Raw genomic sequence first — 12,947 nt, forward strand, 5'->3', positions numbered from 1 at the left:
GGGCGGCGGGTCCACACAGTTCAAGGCAGCAACTCAGAAAACCACACGCATTCATATCTTCCACTACTCCGGCCTTCCCCTCACCCACCATCACCACCACCACCGACCTGGCATTAGACAACCAAGGAGCTTAAAGATGGAAGAATGTGCCTCTTATGCCCTCTGTGAAAACATGTCACTTTGAAAGAATGCAGTGATTTGATGCTACATGTTGGAGAGACTTGTGAACTACTCGGTTTATTCCACTGCACATGCCTAATAGCACAGTGAAGTCTTAAAGGGGCTGTAAACTTCAAAATGTTCCTTAGTTTACAGTGTAGGCTGAGTTTACACTGATAATTAAGGTACAATTTGAAATGTAAACTTTACACAATGTCACTGTTGCTTAATGTCCTATAACCCTGTCACAAAAATTGCTCTGCCTTTCTTAATGTCACTTCTAATATACACCTGGCAGTTATGAGCCAGAAAATTTCCAGTTGGGGTCTGGTCGATCCGATTACAAATATACTGAATGCTTTAACACCTTATAATAACATGTTTTTCCTTATCCAGATAAGAAATCTATATCCAGATTGGCTGTTACGAGGTTTAAATGGGTTCTTTTTATGACCAATGTAGTAATGGCCATAGTGCAGTAACAGACTTGGCTGCACCTTGTCTGTAATTTTGGGATGTTGCTGCCACCAAATTTCTTTATATGCTGAGTAAGTCTTGCATCAGGGCTATCTTTAGTTTGAAGACTCTTTTTTTACTCCCTGAACTGCTGATTGTGCAAGTTGTAACTGTTTCATTACACTTCTCTGGAGCACTAGCATTAGTTATCATCTAAATGTCACTTCATCTAATCACATCTCTTATCTCTGCTGTAGGACTATGCAGACACAGAGATGCTGCTGTCCAGGGCTAACGTGGACCAGGCTGCCCTGCTGTCTTACGCCTGTGAGGCTGCGGACTTCTCCACCAACCACCAGCTGCCCACACTGGACTTCGCCATCAACCACTACGGCCAGCCCGACGTAGCCATGTTCGACTTCACCTGCATGTACGCTTCGGAGAACGCCGCCATGGTGCGCCAACGCAGCGGACACGATCTGCTGGTGGCGCTCGTGGGCGACAGCCTGTTGGAGGTGAGAGAGAGACGGCGAAGGTTTTTAAAGCTTTCCACGAGACAGTTTTACCGTTCTACACTTGGGAAGTTCAAGTTTGCGTCATAGCTGCTTCCCCTTTTTGTTTTCATAAATCCTTGGTTCTTCTGAGGCCATATTTGGTTGTTGAATGTGGTGTTCGCTGTTATCTCCAGCCCTTCTGGCCCATGGGCACTGGCATCGCCCGCGGTTTCCTGGCAGCCATTGACTCAGGCTGGATGGTGAGGAGCTGGGCGCAGGGAAAAACCTCTCTTGAGGTTCTAGCTGAGAGGTGAGGATGTGGAAACACTGAAACACAAAGACTCGCCCTACTCTTGTACTTCACACACACACACACACACACAGTGACACATACACACATGCATGTACTCTCTCTTCAAACACACCTGTTTATCTCTAAGTGCTTTACTAGGAAATGTGCCTGAATGTGATATCAAGCACCAGTCCCACCTCTGCTAGTACTAATGGGAAAATAAGATTACATAAGGACTGAATGGAATGTGACTCCTCTGTTTTGCAATAACTCTCTGTGCTTTTTAAAAAACAATGTTAATGAGTTTTCGTAATCTCTTGCCTTAGTACCTCCCTATAATTTTCCTCATAACAATAAGACTACTTATATATCACACTGGAATATATTTAATGTTTTCCTCTGTGCCTTAGGGAGAGCATTTACCGCCTACTGCCCCAAACCACGACAGAAAACGTCAGTAAGAACTTCAGTCATTACAGCGTGGATCCAACCACACGTTACCCCAACATTTGCCTTAACTTCCTCAAGCCCAGCCAGGTGAGTGTGAGAGCCAACACATCTCAGCTGCCATCTTTAATAGTCAGGAAACGCATGTTTTGTTCATGAAATACAGTATTTCAGATATGTAATGATTATATGTATGTTGCAGGTGAGGCACCTCTGCGACACAGGGGAGTCAAAGGAAATGCGCATTGAAATCGAGAATGTGATCAACTCGTCAACACCGAAGTTGGCCAGGAATGGTTTGTATATTTTACATGCTTCAAAAGACTATAAACTGTATTGGAAAAGTAGTAGTAGTAGTAAGAAGTAGTGGAAAATACATTCTCTTTTCCTGCAATCACTGTTGCTGAAATGTAATATTGAACTATTTTCACTCTAGACAATTGTCTGCTAGACAAGCAGTTGCAAGGTAACACAAAGTCCACATGCATGGTGTTGCTTTTCAGGGATTCCTAATAGTTTTAACAGTCGGAAAGTCTACCTGCCATGAATGAATAATGCAAAACGAGTAGTGGAATGATGGAACTTGTGGATGGCCTGCCTCTGAATTTATTTCTGCGTGTACTAACTCAGTCATTGATACCCTCATTCAAGCCCCCTTGTTTTATTCAGCGTTTTTATTTAATGTCCGTTCCAGCTGTTTTTAAGGTTTCCTGTGGGTTCTGCATCGTCTCCTAACCTCTCATTTGCACCATTTTCCTCTTTTAAAAAGTTCTCACAGTTCATAATACTTCCTCATGGCTGGTTTAAAAACTAGTACTAACATGGATGATGACGCTATGGATGACAAAACTTAATGATACTATGCTCAGCCTTCCCTGACCAAGCCCATGGGATTGCCCAGCAAGAGATGCGTAGTGCTGCTCGGAAACAGTATAACAGTATATTTCTTTCTATGTTTAATCCAGATTCTGTTCATCCTGCTGCTATACCGTCAAGCCTTTAATTTTCTCTTTCTGCCTCTCCAGAATCCGTAGCTCGATCCAGTAAGCTGCTGAACTGGTGCCAGAGACAAACGGAGGGATACAGGAATGTAAATGTAACCGACCTTACGATGTCTTGGAAGAGCGGTCTGGCCCTGTGCGCCCTCATTGACCGATACCGACCCGACCTCATGTGAGTATCAGAAAAGACATACATGCAGAACTAAGGATGGGCCTGTAATGACCGATATAGCCTGATCAGTTTTCGGTGACATATATATGGGTCCAATATATTCAGTTCAATAATTCAGTTTATATACTATGTGAATTACTTACTGGTATTTTAATTCCTGGTTTAAGTTTTGAACAATTTGTTGCACCATTTCTAATTATATACACTTGTATTGTAATTCCTGTTAATTTAGAATATATCTTTTTTTACAAAATTTCCTGGTGTACAATTGATTATTTTAGAAATAAATAACAATTCAGTACATTTATATCTAAATATTTTGTATATTTTACAAAGTAATACAGCAATGTTAAGGTCAAGCCTGATGTGGCCTTACACATAAAATAAAGATCCCAGTCCCTTCCACACAGTGAGGCATACAGCTTATTAATTAAACACTGGTATTGGATTGGTACTCCGTTTCAGTTGATACCAAAAGCAGAGGTATCGCTATCGGGACTGAAAAAGTCGGATCGGTGCCTCCCCATGCAGAACATGCATCACAAGGAGCCCAAATTAACATAGATGGCCGATTTTGTTTTCCAAGAATACATTTGCAAACTCTGCCAAGCATATCCCTTTATGGTCAGAGTGAAAAGGGCTAAAAGTCCTACCGTGCCTGTAATGACGGACCCGCTGTGTTTATGTGAGTGTTGTTGGTTGCAAATGATGTTTATTGTCTGGTTGGGACCTTGGTATTGAATCGTACATCACTGTAAATGAGTTGACAGCTACCAGGCATAATGGCCTCTTGGGTCCCTTAAGGGAGCCCTCCTCATGTCCTGGCTTTCCCTCCCAAACACACACAAAAAACACACACGCACACACACATAATCTCTCTCTTTACCCTTACACGCACTATAAACAACACAGTCTCCAGCCGCATTGCCTAATGTACTTTGTTACCCTCTGGAGGCAATGTGGCAATCAGCATTATAAGCTATAAGTGTCTGTGTCCTGCCTGACCTTTACCAAGTAGTGCAGCAGTTGTGCTCCGCTGCCTTTGATAGGCCAGTTGATGGGAGGAAGGGAGGGGGGAGTGATGCGTAGCGGTACCTTGGGGAAACTGCGTTCATGTGTACTCATGTACAAGACGGGCGGTAAAGAGGGATCGAATGGAGAGTTCACTCTGTGCCTGATGTGATGTTCTAGTTGTAATGCTTTTAAATGCAGTTGCGATGTATTGATGACTCATCTTAATGGTATTTTCAGCTGCAGTATAATTGCATTCACTGTAAAGCTTTCCACAACATGTAAAGTAGCCTGCTGTACAGAAATGCTTCTTCATTAGTGTTCTTATCCATTATATCAAAAGCTGCTTGATAGTTTTGTTTGGAAAATATAGATTAACACTCTCTCTCTTTGCTGATTCATCACAAAATTAGACCTATATTCGGCACCTTCTTTATTGATTCGGTGTGCAAGATAAGAATAATCATATTTGTTGTGCAAATCTTTTTAAATCACGTTGTACATTAGGAGACAATATTTAGATTGTATTAAAGAATTTAAAAGCTGCAATAATACTTTTAAATAAAAAAAAATCAAATGACAATGTGTAATGTGAAGGGGTCGCTCATAGTGCCTAGCCCACATAGTTACCATCCCGACTCTGCAGTCTGTCGGCTCATTGTTTTTGTATTTCAGCCCGCATCTGTTTTGTTGACTGACTCTCCCTCTCTCTCTCATAGTGTTGTTTCCAGGGAAACAACGCTGTTTTTTAAAGAAACAACTCTAAAAACCAACCATATGCTAGCAGACAGACAGTGATAGCAATTAACTGGTGAACATAGTGAAGCATTTAACAGTTAAAGATCCAGATATTTCCATCAGGAGGTGGTTGAGAGAATAACAGGCCAACTGATATTGGACTTACATTCGTCAGGTGGTCAGAAACATGACTCCAAATGAAAAGTGAATGATAGTGTTGCTCGGTATTTGTTGGATTTGTAAATAAGCAGCTGTTTGCTAAAAAATGTGCAATATTAATTTGGTTACACCCTGTCAATATTAGGTCCACAGCTAGTTTCTGTTGCCCCCAAGTGGCGGAAAAAAGAATCCCACTTTAGTACACCTAAAGTAAACCTTAATGGCTGTGGTGTAATACTGGTCGGGGGTTAAATTAAATATAATCACCTCTCAATGACAATACACAATTTGAGACAGGTTTCAGTATGGCAGTCGATGGAGAATTCAAATTCAAAGTCACATTTTTTTCATCCACTATTATTTTGTACACAGACAATAATAATATGACTGTCATTAAGATTTCATTAATAGAACTAAAGAATCACAACTTAATTTATTGTAAAAAATCTGCTTACTTTCGTAGTCAATGATTGTGTAACATGTATGTGTGTATTTGTGTTAGATTGACAGGAGCAGCCGTGATTTAAGATTATTAAGTGCTTATTGCTTTATGATTATCTTTGTCTATTTGTCCCTTATCTTGGTCGTGGCATTCACTGCACCTTTACTGTCCTATCTCATTCTTTCTTCCTACTGCCCTCAGTGACTTTGATTCCCTGGATGAGCGAGACCAGGAGAAGAACAACCAGTTGGGTTTCGACGTGGCAGAGAGGGAATTTGGCATCTCGCCCTGCATGACTGGCAAGGAGATGTCTTCTGTGGTAGAGCCAGACAAACTCTCCATGGTCATGTACCTCAGCCAGTTCTATGAGATGTTTAAGGACACAGTGCCACCCGGAGGTGAGAGTGGGTGATACAGTGGGGCTGCTGCTTCTGTAATCTGGTGTTTGGAGGTGGCTATAAAAAGTGCCACAGATGCTTTGAAACATAATTACCCTTCATACTGAGATTTAAACAGTTTTTTTCTGCTTCTAACTTATCAATTTTGTTCTATGATTATTTCTATACAGATAATCACAATTTGAGTCCTGAGGAGAAGGCGGCACTGATATCCAGCACCAAATCACCCATCTCCTTCCTCAGCAAACTTGGTCAGAGCATAGCAATATCCAGGAAACGAAATCCAAAGGTCAGTGTTTGAGAAATGCCTGTTAGCACCTCCTTATTTGCTTTTAAATGTCAAATGTTGTACTTTATCACTTCATTGTTATAGTGGGGGTAAAAATATCTCATGACGTATCATCAACAGGACAAAAAGGAGAAGGATGTGGACGGTTTGGGGAAGAGAAGGAAAACCAGCCAGTCTGAAGATGTGAGTAGTTCTGACAGCAAAGCCTCTCAGATGTTGAGTTTGTGATTATTGTTCGAGCAACCTATCCTACCAGAACAGACTGATTAATCCCACTAGACCGACAGCAACAGGAAAACCGCTTTTACTGTTTTTTCTCCTTTCTCACAGGAGGAGGTATCCAGGACCGGCCGTGACGACAGGCCGTCCGTCCCAGCTATCCTCTCGGAGAGAAAAATGGACTCCTGCGCTGTGGGGAACCACAACAAAGTCAAAGTCATGGCCACCCAGCTGATTGCCAAGTTTGAGGAGAACGCTCCCCAGCCTACGGGACTCAAACGACAGGTATGGAGGAAGTCGAGATGTTTCATTTTTTGGAATAACAGCTGGGGTGATGGGGGGGAAAAAAAGGCTTTCCACTAAGGGAAGATTAAGCAACAAGGAAAAGATGGTCGGACTTTCTGTATTTTGATGGAGTTCAGATTATTTTTAAAAACTCATTGTGGTTTGTTTTTCCCTTCGATGAATAATTTGATGAACATTAAGATTTAACGCTGTGTGACAGGGCCTCTGGTCTCATGGTTGTAGAGCTGTAGGCCACTGTATTAATGAGCCGAGGTCCAGAATGCTAATATTGGTCAGGCTGGGTATTGTTCCTGGGTCATGTGGGCGGCCTCACAGCGCGGACCGAGCTTGGAGGTGAATTGGTTCGCAGAGCTCTGGTTCGCTTGCCACTGAGAGTGGGAGGGAGTAGTGGGCTTTGGGAACACTAGACAGTATTGTTGACGGAGAAAAGACAACTCTCAACTGTTGCTTTTGCTGAGAAAAGGTCTTGTTATTGTGTGTCTTGGGATAGCTGCTACTGATTTTAATGTTTGAGTTTGCTGGTGTATTTCTTTGTCCTTTTAAAGTCAATGAAAATTGCTGATCATATGATTTATGTTGAGACAAAACTTGACTTTAAGGTTTATGGGAAGTCTTAGATGATTTATAAAGACTGAATATCAGAGAAATTGTTAGACTAAAGATACTTTATGCACACATTCTTGTATTTTCTCTCTTTCCATCTATTGTTGATGTTCCATCAGCATGACATTTCCTTTTAAATACCTCTAAGTGCTATTACAAATACAACACAACTCTCAGCAATGTCTTCTTTATGAGTATGACTTCATGTTGTTTCCTTATTAGTTTTGAACACATGATTCTTCCATCCACTGTGACTCCATCCTCCCATGATTCACTTCCTTCTTCCTGTTTTTCCTCTCTCTCCTTGTTTCCACCTCTCATCATGGACTATTCCATGGTACCTCCTTGCATGGTTACCTGGCCCTCTCACTGGCCTTGCTCGCTGTCACTCATCTTTGTCTGACCACAAAAGGGGGAATCTCTGCCCAATCTGGATCGCCTTTTTTCCCTTCCCCCGCCTCAAACCCCTGTGAAAGAGCCAGTGCGCCTGGCACCTGTCCCAGCATGGAGAAAGGTAAAGAGTGGAACCGCCCCACCTCATCCCCATAGAGACTTACAGCTAGGCTGACCTTCTAACCTTATGTCCCCGTGGTGTGTCATAGTGGGGAAAGCTGCTTTGTGCTGACCTGTACTAGTCCGAGCCTCCCCTTCTTTGTAGACCATTCACAGATCTGTTGTGTTGAGATTTGGAGGAATTAACTTAATAGCTCTTGTTGTGTGGTTAACAAAACAGTGTGAGTGCTTTTAACTCCTCGGTCAAATAGCTGTGTTTGTGTGTACTTGTGTGTGTGTGTGTGTTAGTGTGAGACACATAAGAGTGCAACACCTTCATGGTCTCTCCTCCTTGCTTCTCCTGTCCTGGTTCAGAGACGAACACAGCAGCAGGAGCAGCTGAGCATTCGCTACAAAGAAATGATCAAGGGTCAGACACTGCCCAACAGAGGGGAGCAGGTATGGTTAGCTCCGCTGGCCTGGTAGTCTTCCAACTCCTTTCACATCCCTTTAAGTCCAGATACACCCCTCCTAAAGATGGAAATGGATTAGCCATCCCATCAGGAAGCAAGGGGATGGGAAGGTAGCCTCACCAAGCCAGACAACATCTCCACTGAGGGCTAAATAAGCTCCAAGCAGATCAATCATGTCATCAATGTTCAGATGGTTATACAATGGACTGTATGTGTTGCAAATCTAAAATGAAAATGTAAATGCATTGAAACCAGTTCCAATTTGAAGACAAAGAGTAGTGACAGCGCATTGAATGGTGGGTTTGGTGTAGGAAGGAATCATGGTAAAAATGATATAATGCATGCTCATATAATGCCAACAGGACAGGAAATGTAACTTAGTTGTGATGTTTAAAACAAAAGAAAAGCTTAGAAGAATTGAGTTTACATAAACATATGGATTAGTATTGGAGTTTAGGCATGAGAAACATAAATCAGAGGAGGGAAGATTTATTATTTTATTACTATTATTTTGTTTGCATTTTGAACTCTTCTGTATGAACATTATAACGCACAGTCAACTTTTGTTAGCAGGAGTTAAAGGTTTCTTAAAACTCTGTTCACTCAGTTTTCCCCACCAAAAAGCTTTGTGTGTATCCTTCAGCACTAACAAAGCTGTTTGAATTCATTTTCTTTCAGATAAAACATTGGCAAAGCAATTTGGGGGTTTACTTTTCAATTTGCAGTCTGCATTGTTTACATCAATGTTTGCATCCCTGGAGTTGTCTTCAGCCCTACATTTTGCTGGTGCATTGATACTTTGCTTGGCATATTAGGGCCACCTGTCAATCAGTGGAAAAGTATAAAAAAAAGTATTAAAACCAGATAAAGTGACAGAATGGGTAGTCACTTTCTATGATATATACCTTCCCCCTTTTCCTTGTTGCCCTGTCAGCTACCTTTCTTTGACCTGAGAGCTCCAGTTCAAGCTTCTCTGCTGAGCTTCTGCCCTCAATGTGAAAGTAGATACAATTAAGCTTACCGGTACTATTTTGTTAGCCACCAACCCGACTCTTAGGTGTGTCCAAATGTTGCTACATCCACTCCTCCGGCCTCAGTAGAAAACCTGCAGTAGCCAGCTGTCCTGCCTGGTTGTCGTCCTGCTTTACTGTTCTCTCATGCAAATAATCAGAGTCAGCACAGTGAAGTGCCAGCAGCGGTTTTCCCCTGCTGATGCTTAGAAAGCTGTCTTTTTTTTTTTTTTTTTTTTTGTCTTGTCACTTGATTAAACATTCCCCTCACAGAGATGGATTTAAACTCCAAACACCCCTCGTTAAAGGGATTTAATTCACTGCTGTTCTTAAATGTCCTCTCACTGCACAGTAAGTCTCTAGCTGCAAAATTAATTAACTTAAAGTCTATTGTAAAGACTGGAAATTATCTTGATAATCCTCAGCACTTCTCTACACAAGCCGTTTAGGATATAGTTTTTAAAGCCACTCTTACATTCAGTAGTCATACTGATATATTTGTCTTTGCTTTAATTTATGTTTTGGTACCATTATAAGGGACCTTGATATATTTCAAGGTTGATTACAGCACCAGTGAATTGTTTCCCCTTTTCGTCCATTGGACTGTATTTATAAACTGTTTTATTTTTGCCATATACACTTTGTGGGGGGTCTGTTTTTAGGGTTATGTGTATGGAAATGTGTGTGTCAGGATAACAGTGCTTGTAGAGTTAGTGAACCTAAGTGAGTGAAGTGGTACCCCACACTAATTCTATTAACCAAATGGATAACTGAATTTATGCTGTTGCAAATATCTTAAGCTATAATTTTAACTATGTTTTGCAAGGTTTTCAAGGGATTAATATTCATGATCAGGCTGCGAATTTCAACAATTAGGAGTATGAAGCCTATTCACTCTTAGCAATATCATTTTTCATCATCATTCTCATCATCTTCTGCTGAATCTGCTGTTCCTGTCCCTCATCTCTGAAGGCCAGAAGTGGTGCAGGCCATCTGTCCAGCTCGGGCTCTCGGAGCTGCCCAAAGAAAACCATTCTGCTCCCTTCTTCCTCCTCCACTTCCTCGCTCTCTCTTCACTCAGAGGTGACACACAGTCTGCTGTATCTGTCTGTCTCTCTGTGTCTAACTCTACCACAAATCCATAGCAAACCCATCTAGTGGCCCCTTAGCCCTACTTCCCCTTTGTTGTTCTCCAAAAGCATCCTCTCTAATTATGTCTGCGGTACCTCAGATTCAGCCTCTGCAGTGTGTGGCGTAAATAAGAAAACTAAACGATGCATTTTCAAATGCACTACCTAGAGAGATAACAGTCATGTTTACTTCCCCGTGCCCTGTGAGTGGGTAGTGTGTGTCATTATCAGAGGAGCTGCTTGTTTTCATGCTGAAGGTAATGCTGTTTGGATGTGACAGCTTGTGAATAAATGTAAGACTCGGGGGATCTTGTGTAGTTTTAACTTATTGCCGGGCACTGTTAGATATTCAGCATAACAAGCTGTTCTCTAACAAAATACCTCCTTTTGTAACAATCTGTTTATGCTCGATGCGAACCAACGTGTTCATACAGAATGTGTGTCTGCTCATTTCTGCCTTCAAGCATTTGCGTAAAAGTCCGGAGGAAGAGGAGCTTGAATACTACGAGATGCCTCTGAATTACGGGGTAGAGTAAATGAGTGATTGCATGGATACGTGTTCATCATATCACTGCTGTTGTTTGTGGTTGGCATTTTTAAATGATATAATGGTTTAGTAGCTGTATACAGACTGCTTTATGGAACAAATCAGGGTTTTCTTATTGTAAAAGATGTGCTGTTAAAAGCATGAGCTCTTTAGCTACGCACAAATCACCATCAAGTCACAATAGTGCTTCTTTGGCAGGACTCGAAGCTGCCGCACCTGACAGAGCCAAGACCCATTCACATACCTGGTATACAAGAGAGGGCTGAGCGCCTAATCTCAAGGTTTAAGGGCAAACCAGACAAGCCACCAAAGGTGAACACCATGCATGGACACTTTAAGAGAGCATGGTTTTCGATATTCAGACTTTTTATTAGTTACATTTCTTAACCTGCACTGTATGTAAAGGACATGTTATTGATGCACATATGAACATCATCATAAGTCTAATTCCGTCTTTCAACAATTCCTCTTTTCCCTCTGGAGCCTAAGAAAAAGCCGTCCCGTTTCTTTTTAGAGCGGTGGCAATTGTCCCGGGACCTGACTGAGAGTCCTGGTTCACTACTGTCCTCTCCTGACTCTTCTAGAAAGGTTAGGTTTTAGTGTCGTGGACTGATACTCTAACACATCACTCTAAATAACCTCTCATGGAAGTTTTTACTTTTGAGAATATGACCTTACTTTAAGGCTCTCTAAAGCATGTTCAGTGTGGTTCATTTATCTCAAGTGTACTCTGTTGTTTTGCGAGGTATCTCTGTTAGATAGCCTAACTTATGCATTGTTTTTGCTATAATCGGTTACCCACACCGGCTTACATTACTGCTTGAATTAAAGGCTGACAACTGGAATTAAGAAAACAATGGCTTACATGATGTGTTTTTTACCGCAATGACAAGCTTTTTGAAAAGGAGTGTGTTTTAGTAAGCTACTAAAAAGGCAAAGAAGGGTTACATTTTCTGCTTTGTACATCCCTTTTGTGATTTGTGAATCATCTATTTCACTGCAGGAGCCAGCAAGGCCTCTGCACTCTGACGATGAAATGCCCTTGTATGTGCTTAGTATTCAGGAGAGGGCTGAGCTACTTGCCTCTCAGTTTGAGGGCAAGCCAGTTGGACCACAGGTGAAATTTCCCTATTAACTCAGAAATATGATGGATATTAATATTCATACATTTGATAAAGGAAAACAAGTTTTTTTGACTTGCTCTTTTGGTCAACTTTACCTCAACTTTTGTAGACACCAAAATCATTGATGTATCCCCAGTAGATTGTTGGTGCTGCTACAGTAGTCAACTGTCATTATTTGGCTAAACTAGTGATTATAAAATGTCAGTATGTTAATAACAATTCATAATAGCAATACCATGAAAAAATGTCTGATGGATAAGATTTGATACAAAACGGTATACGTTTCTCTGTTTATGTATTTCCTAAATATAAACTCTTAACAACTGTAGGGTTAATGTGACATATTATATGTGAACTGTACGAAAGGACAGTTTGTCAAAACATAAGAAAACTAAGAAATCTCAACAGTGCTAGCCTAGTTATGCTAATGCATTAGCATTGAACACGTGCAGGAACGACCTACCAGCTAACAGTAAAAATACACACATTTTGATGTTTAAATTAAGTTCAAGTGACTTCATCTGTCATTTGTGCTGAGAAAGTAATAGTACTAAAAAGAATACATTTAAAGAACATGGAGGTTACATTGATTAGAGATAGCTAAACTCAGCAACCGATCTAAACTCGTGTTTGCTAGCATGTTAGCATTGAACCCCCAAGGTGAGAAAGCTGACCAACAGAGTGCTCTCCAAACAAAATTTGGTTTGATAGTTTGAATTCAGAAAATGCTGCAAAATAGTTAATATTAAGTTTCTAAATGGTTTAATTACTATTTTGAAACTACTCTCTTCTCTCCCTCCTGTTTGTGGAGCCTAAGAAAAAACCCTCACGTTTTTTAATGGAACAATGGCACCTGGCCCGAGCCCAGTCTCCCCCCGGTTCTCCCCCCTCCACCTCTGACACCTTGAGACAGGTAGTCGCTTCACGTCTGCAAGGAATGATGTGTGGTGACACTAATTCACTGCACTCGGTCTTTCATGAAACT

The 12,947-nt window shown here is 41.3% G+C and overlaps 1 protein-coding gene across 7 annotated transcripts in view; it reads left to right on the plus strand.

The window, feature by feature from the left end:
• Positions 1–12,947, plus strand: part of mical3a (microtubule associated monooxygenase, calponin and LIM domain containing 3a) — an 85,729-nt gene that overhangs the window by 42,288 nt on the left and 30,494 nt on the right. For all 7 annotated transcript variants that reach the window (XM_054619175.1, XM_054619180.1, XM_054619174.1 and 4 more), the window contains exons 8-16: positions 873–1,130; positions 1,304–1,419; positions 1,812–1,938; positions 2,051–2,144; positions 2,874–3,021; positions 5,573–5,769; positions 5,940–6,058; positions 6,179–6,241; positions 6,389–6,562. In XM_054619175.1, the coding sequence (XP_054475150.1) occupies positions 873–1,130; positions 1,304–1,419; positions 1,812–1,938; positions 2,051–2,144; positions 2,874–3,021; positions 5,573–5,769; positions 5,940–6,058; positions 6,179–6,241; positions 6,389–6,562 (1,296 nt within the window). The remainder of the gene's footprint in view (positions 1–872; positions 1,131–1,303; positions 1,420–1,811; positions 1,939–2,050; positions 2,145–2,873; positions 3,022–5,572; positions 5,770–5,939; positions 6,059–6,178; positions 6,242–6,388; positions 6,563–12,947) is intronic.

This window comes from Anoplopoma fimbria, chromosome 19 (genome assembly GCF_027596085.1).
Source record: "Anoplopoma fimbria isolate UVic2021 breed Golden Eagle Sablefish chromosome 19, Afim_UVic_2022, whole genome shotgun sequence".
Lineage (NCBI taxonomy): Eukaryota > Metazoa > Chordata > Actinopteri > Perciformes > Anoplopomatidae > Anoplopoma > Anoplopoma fimbria.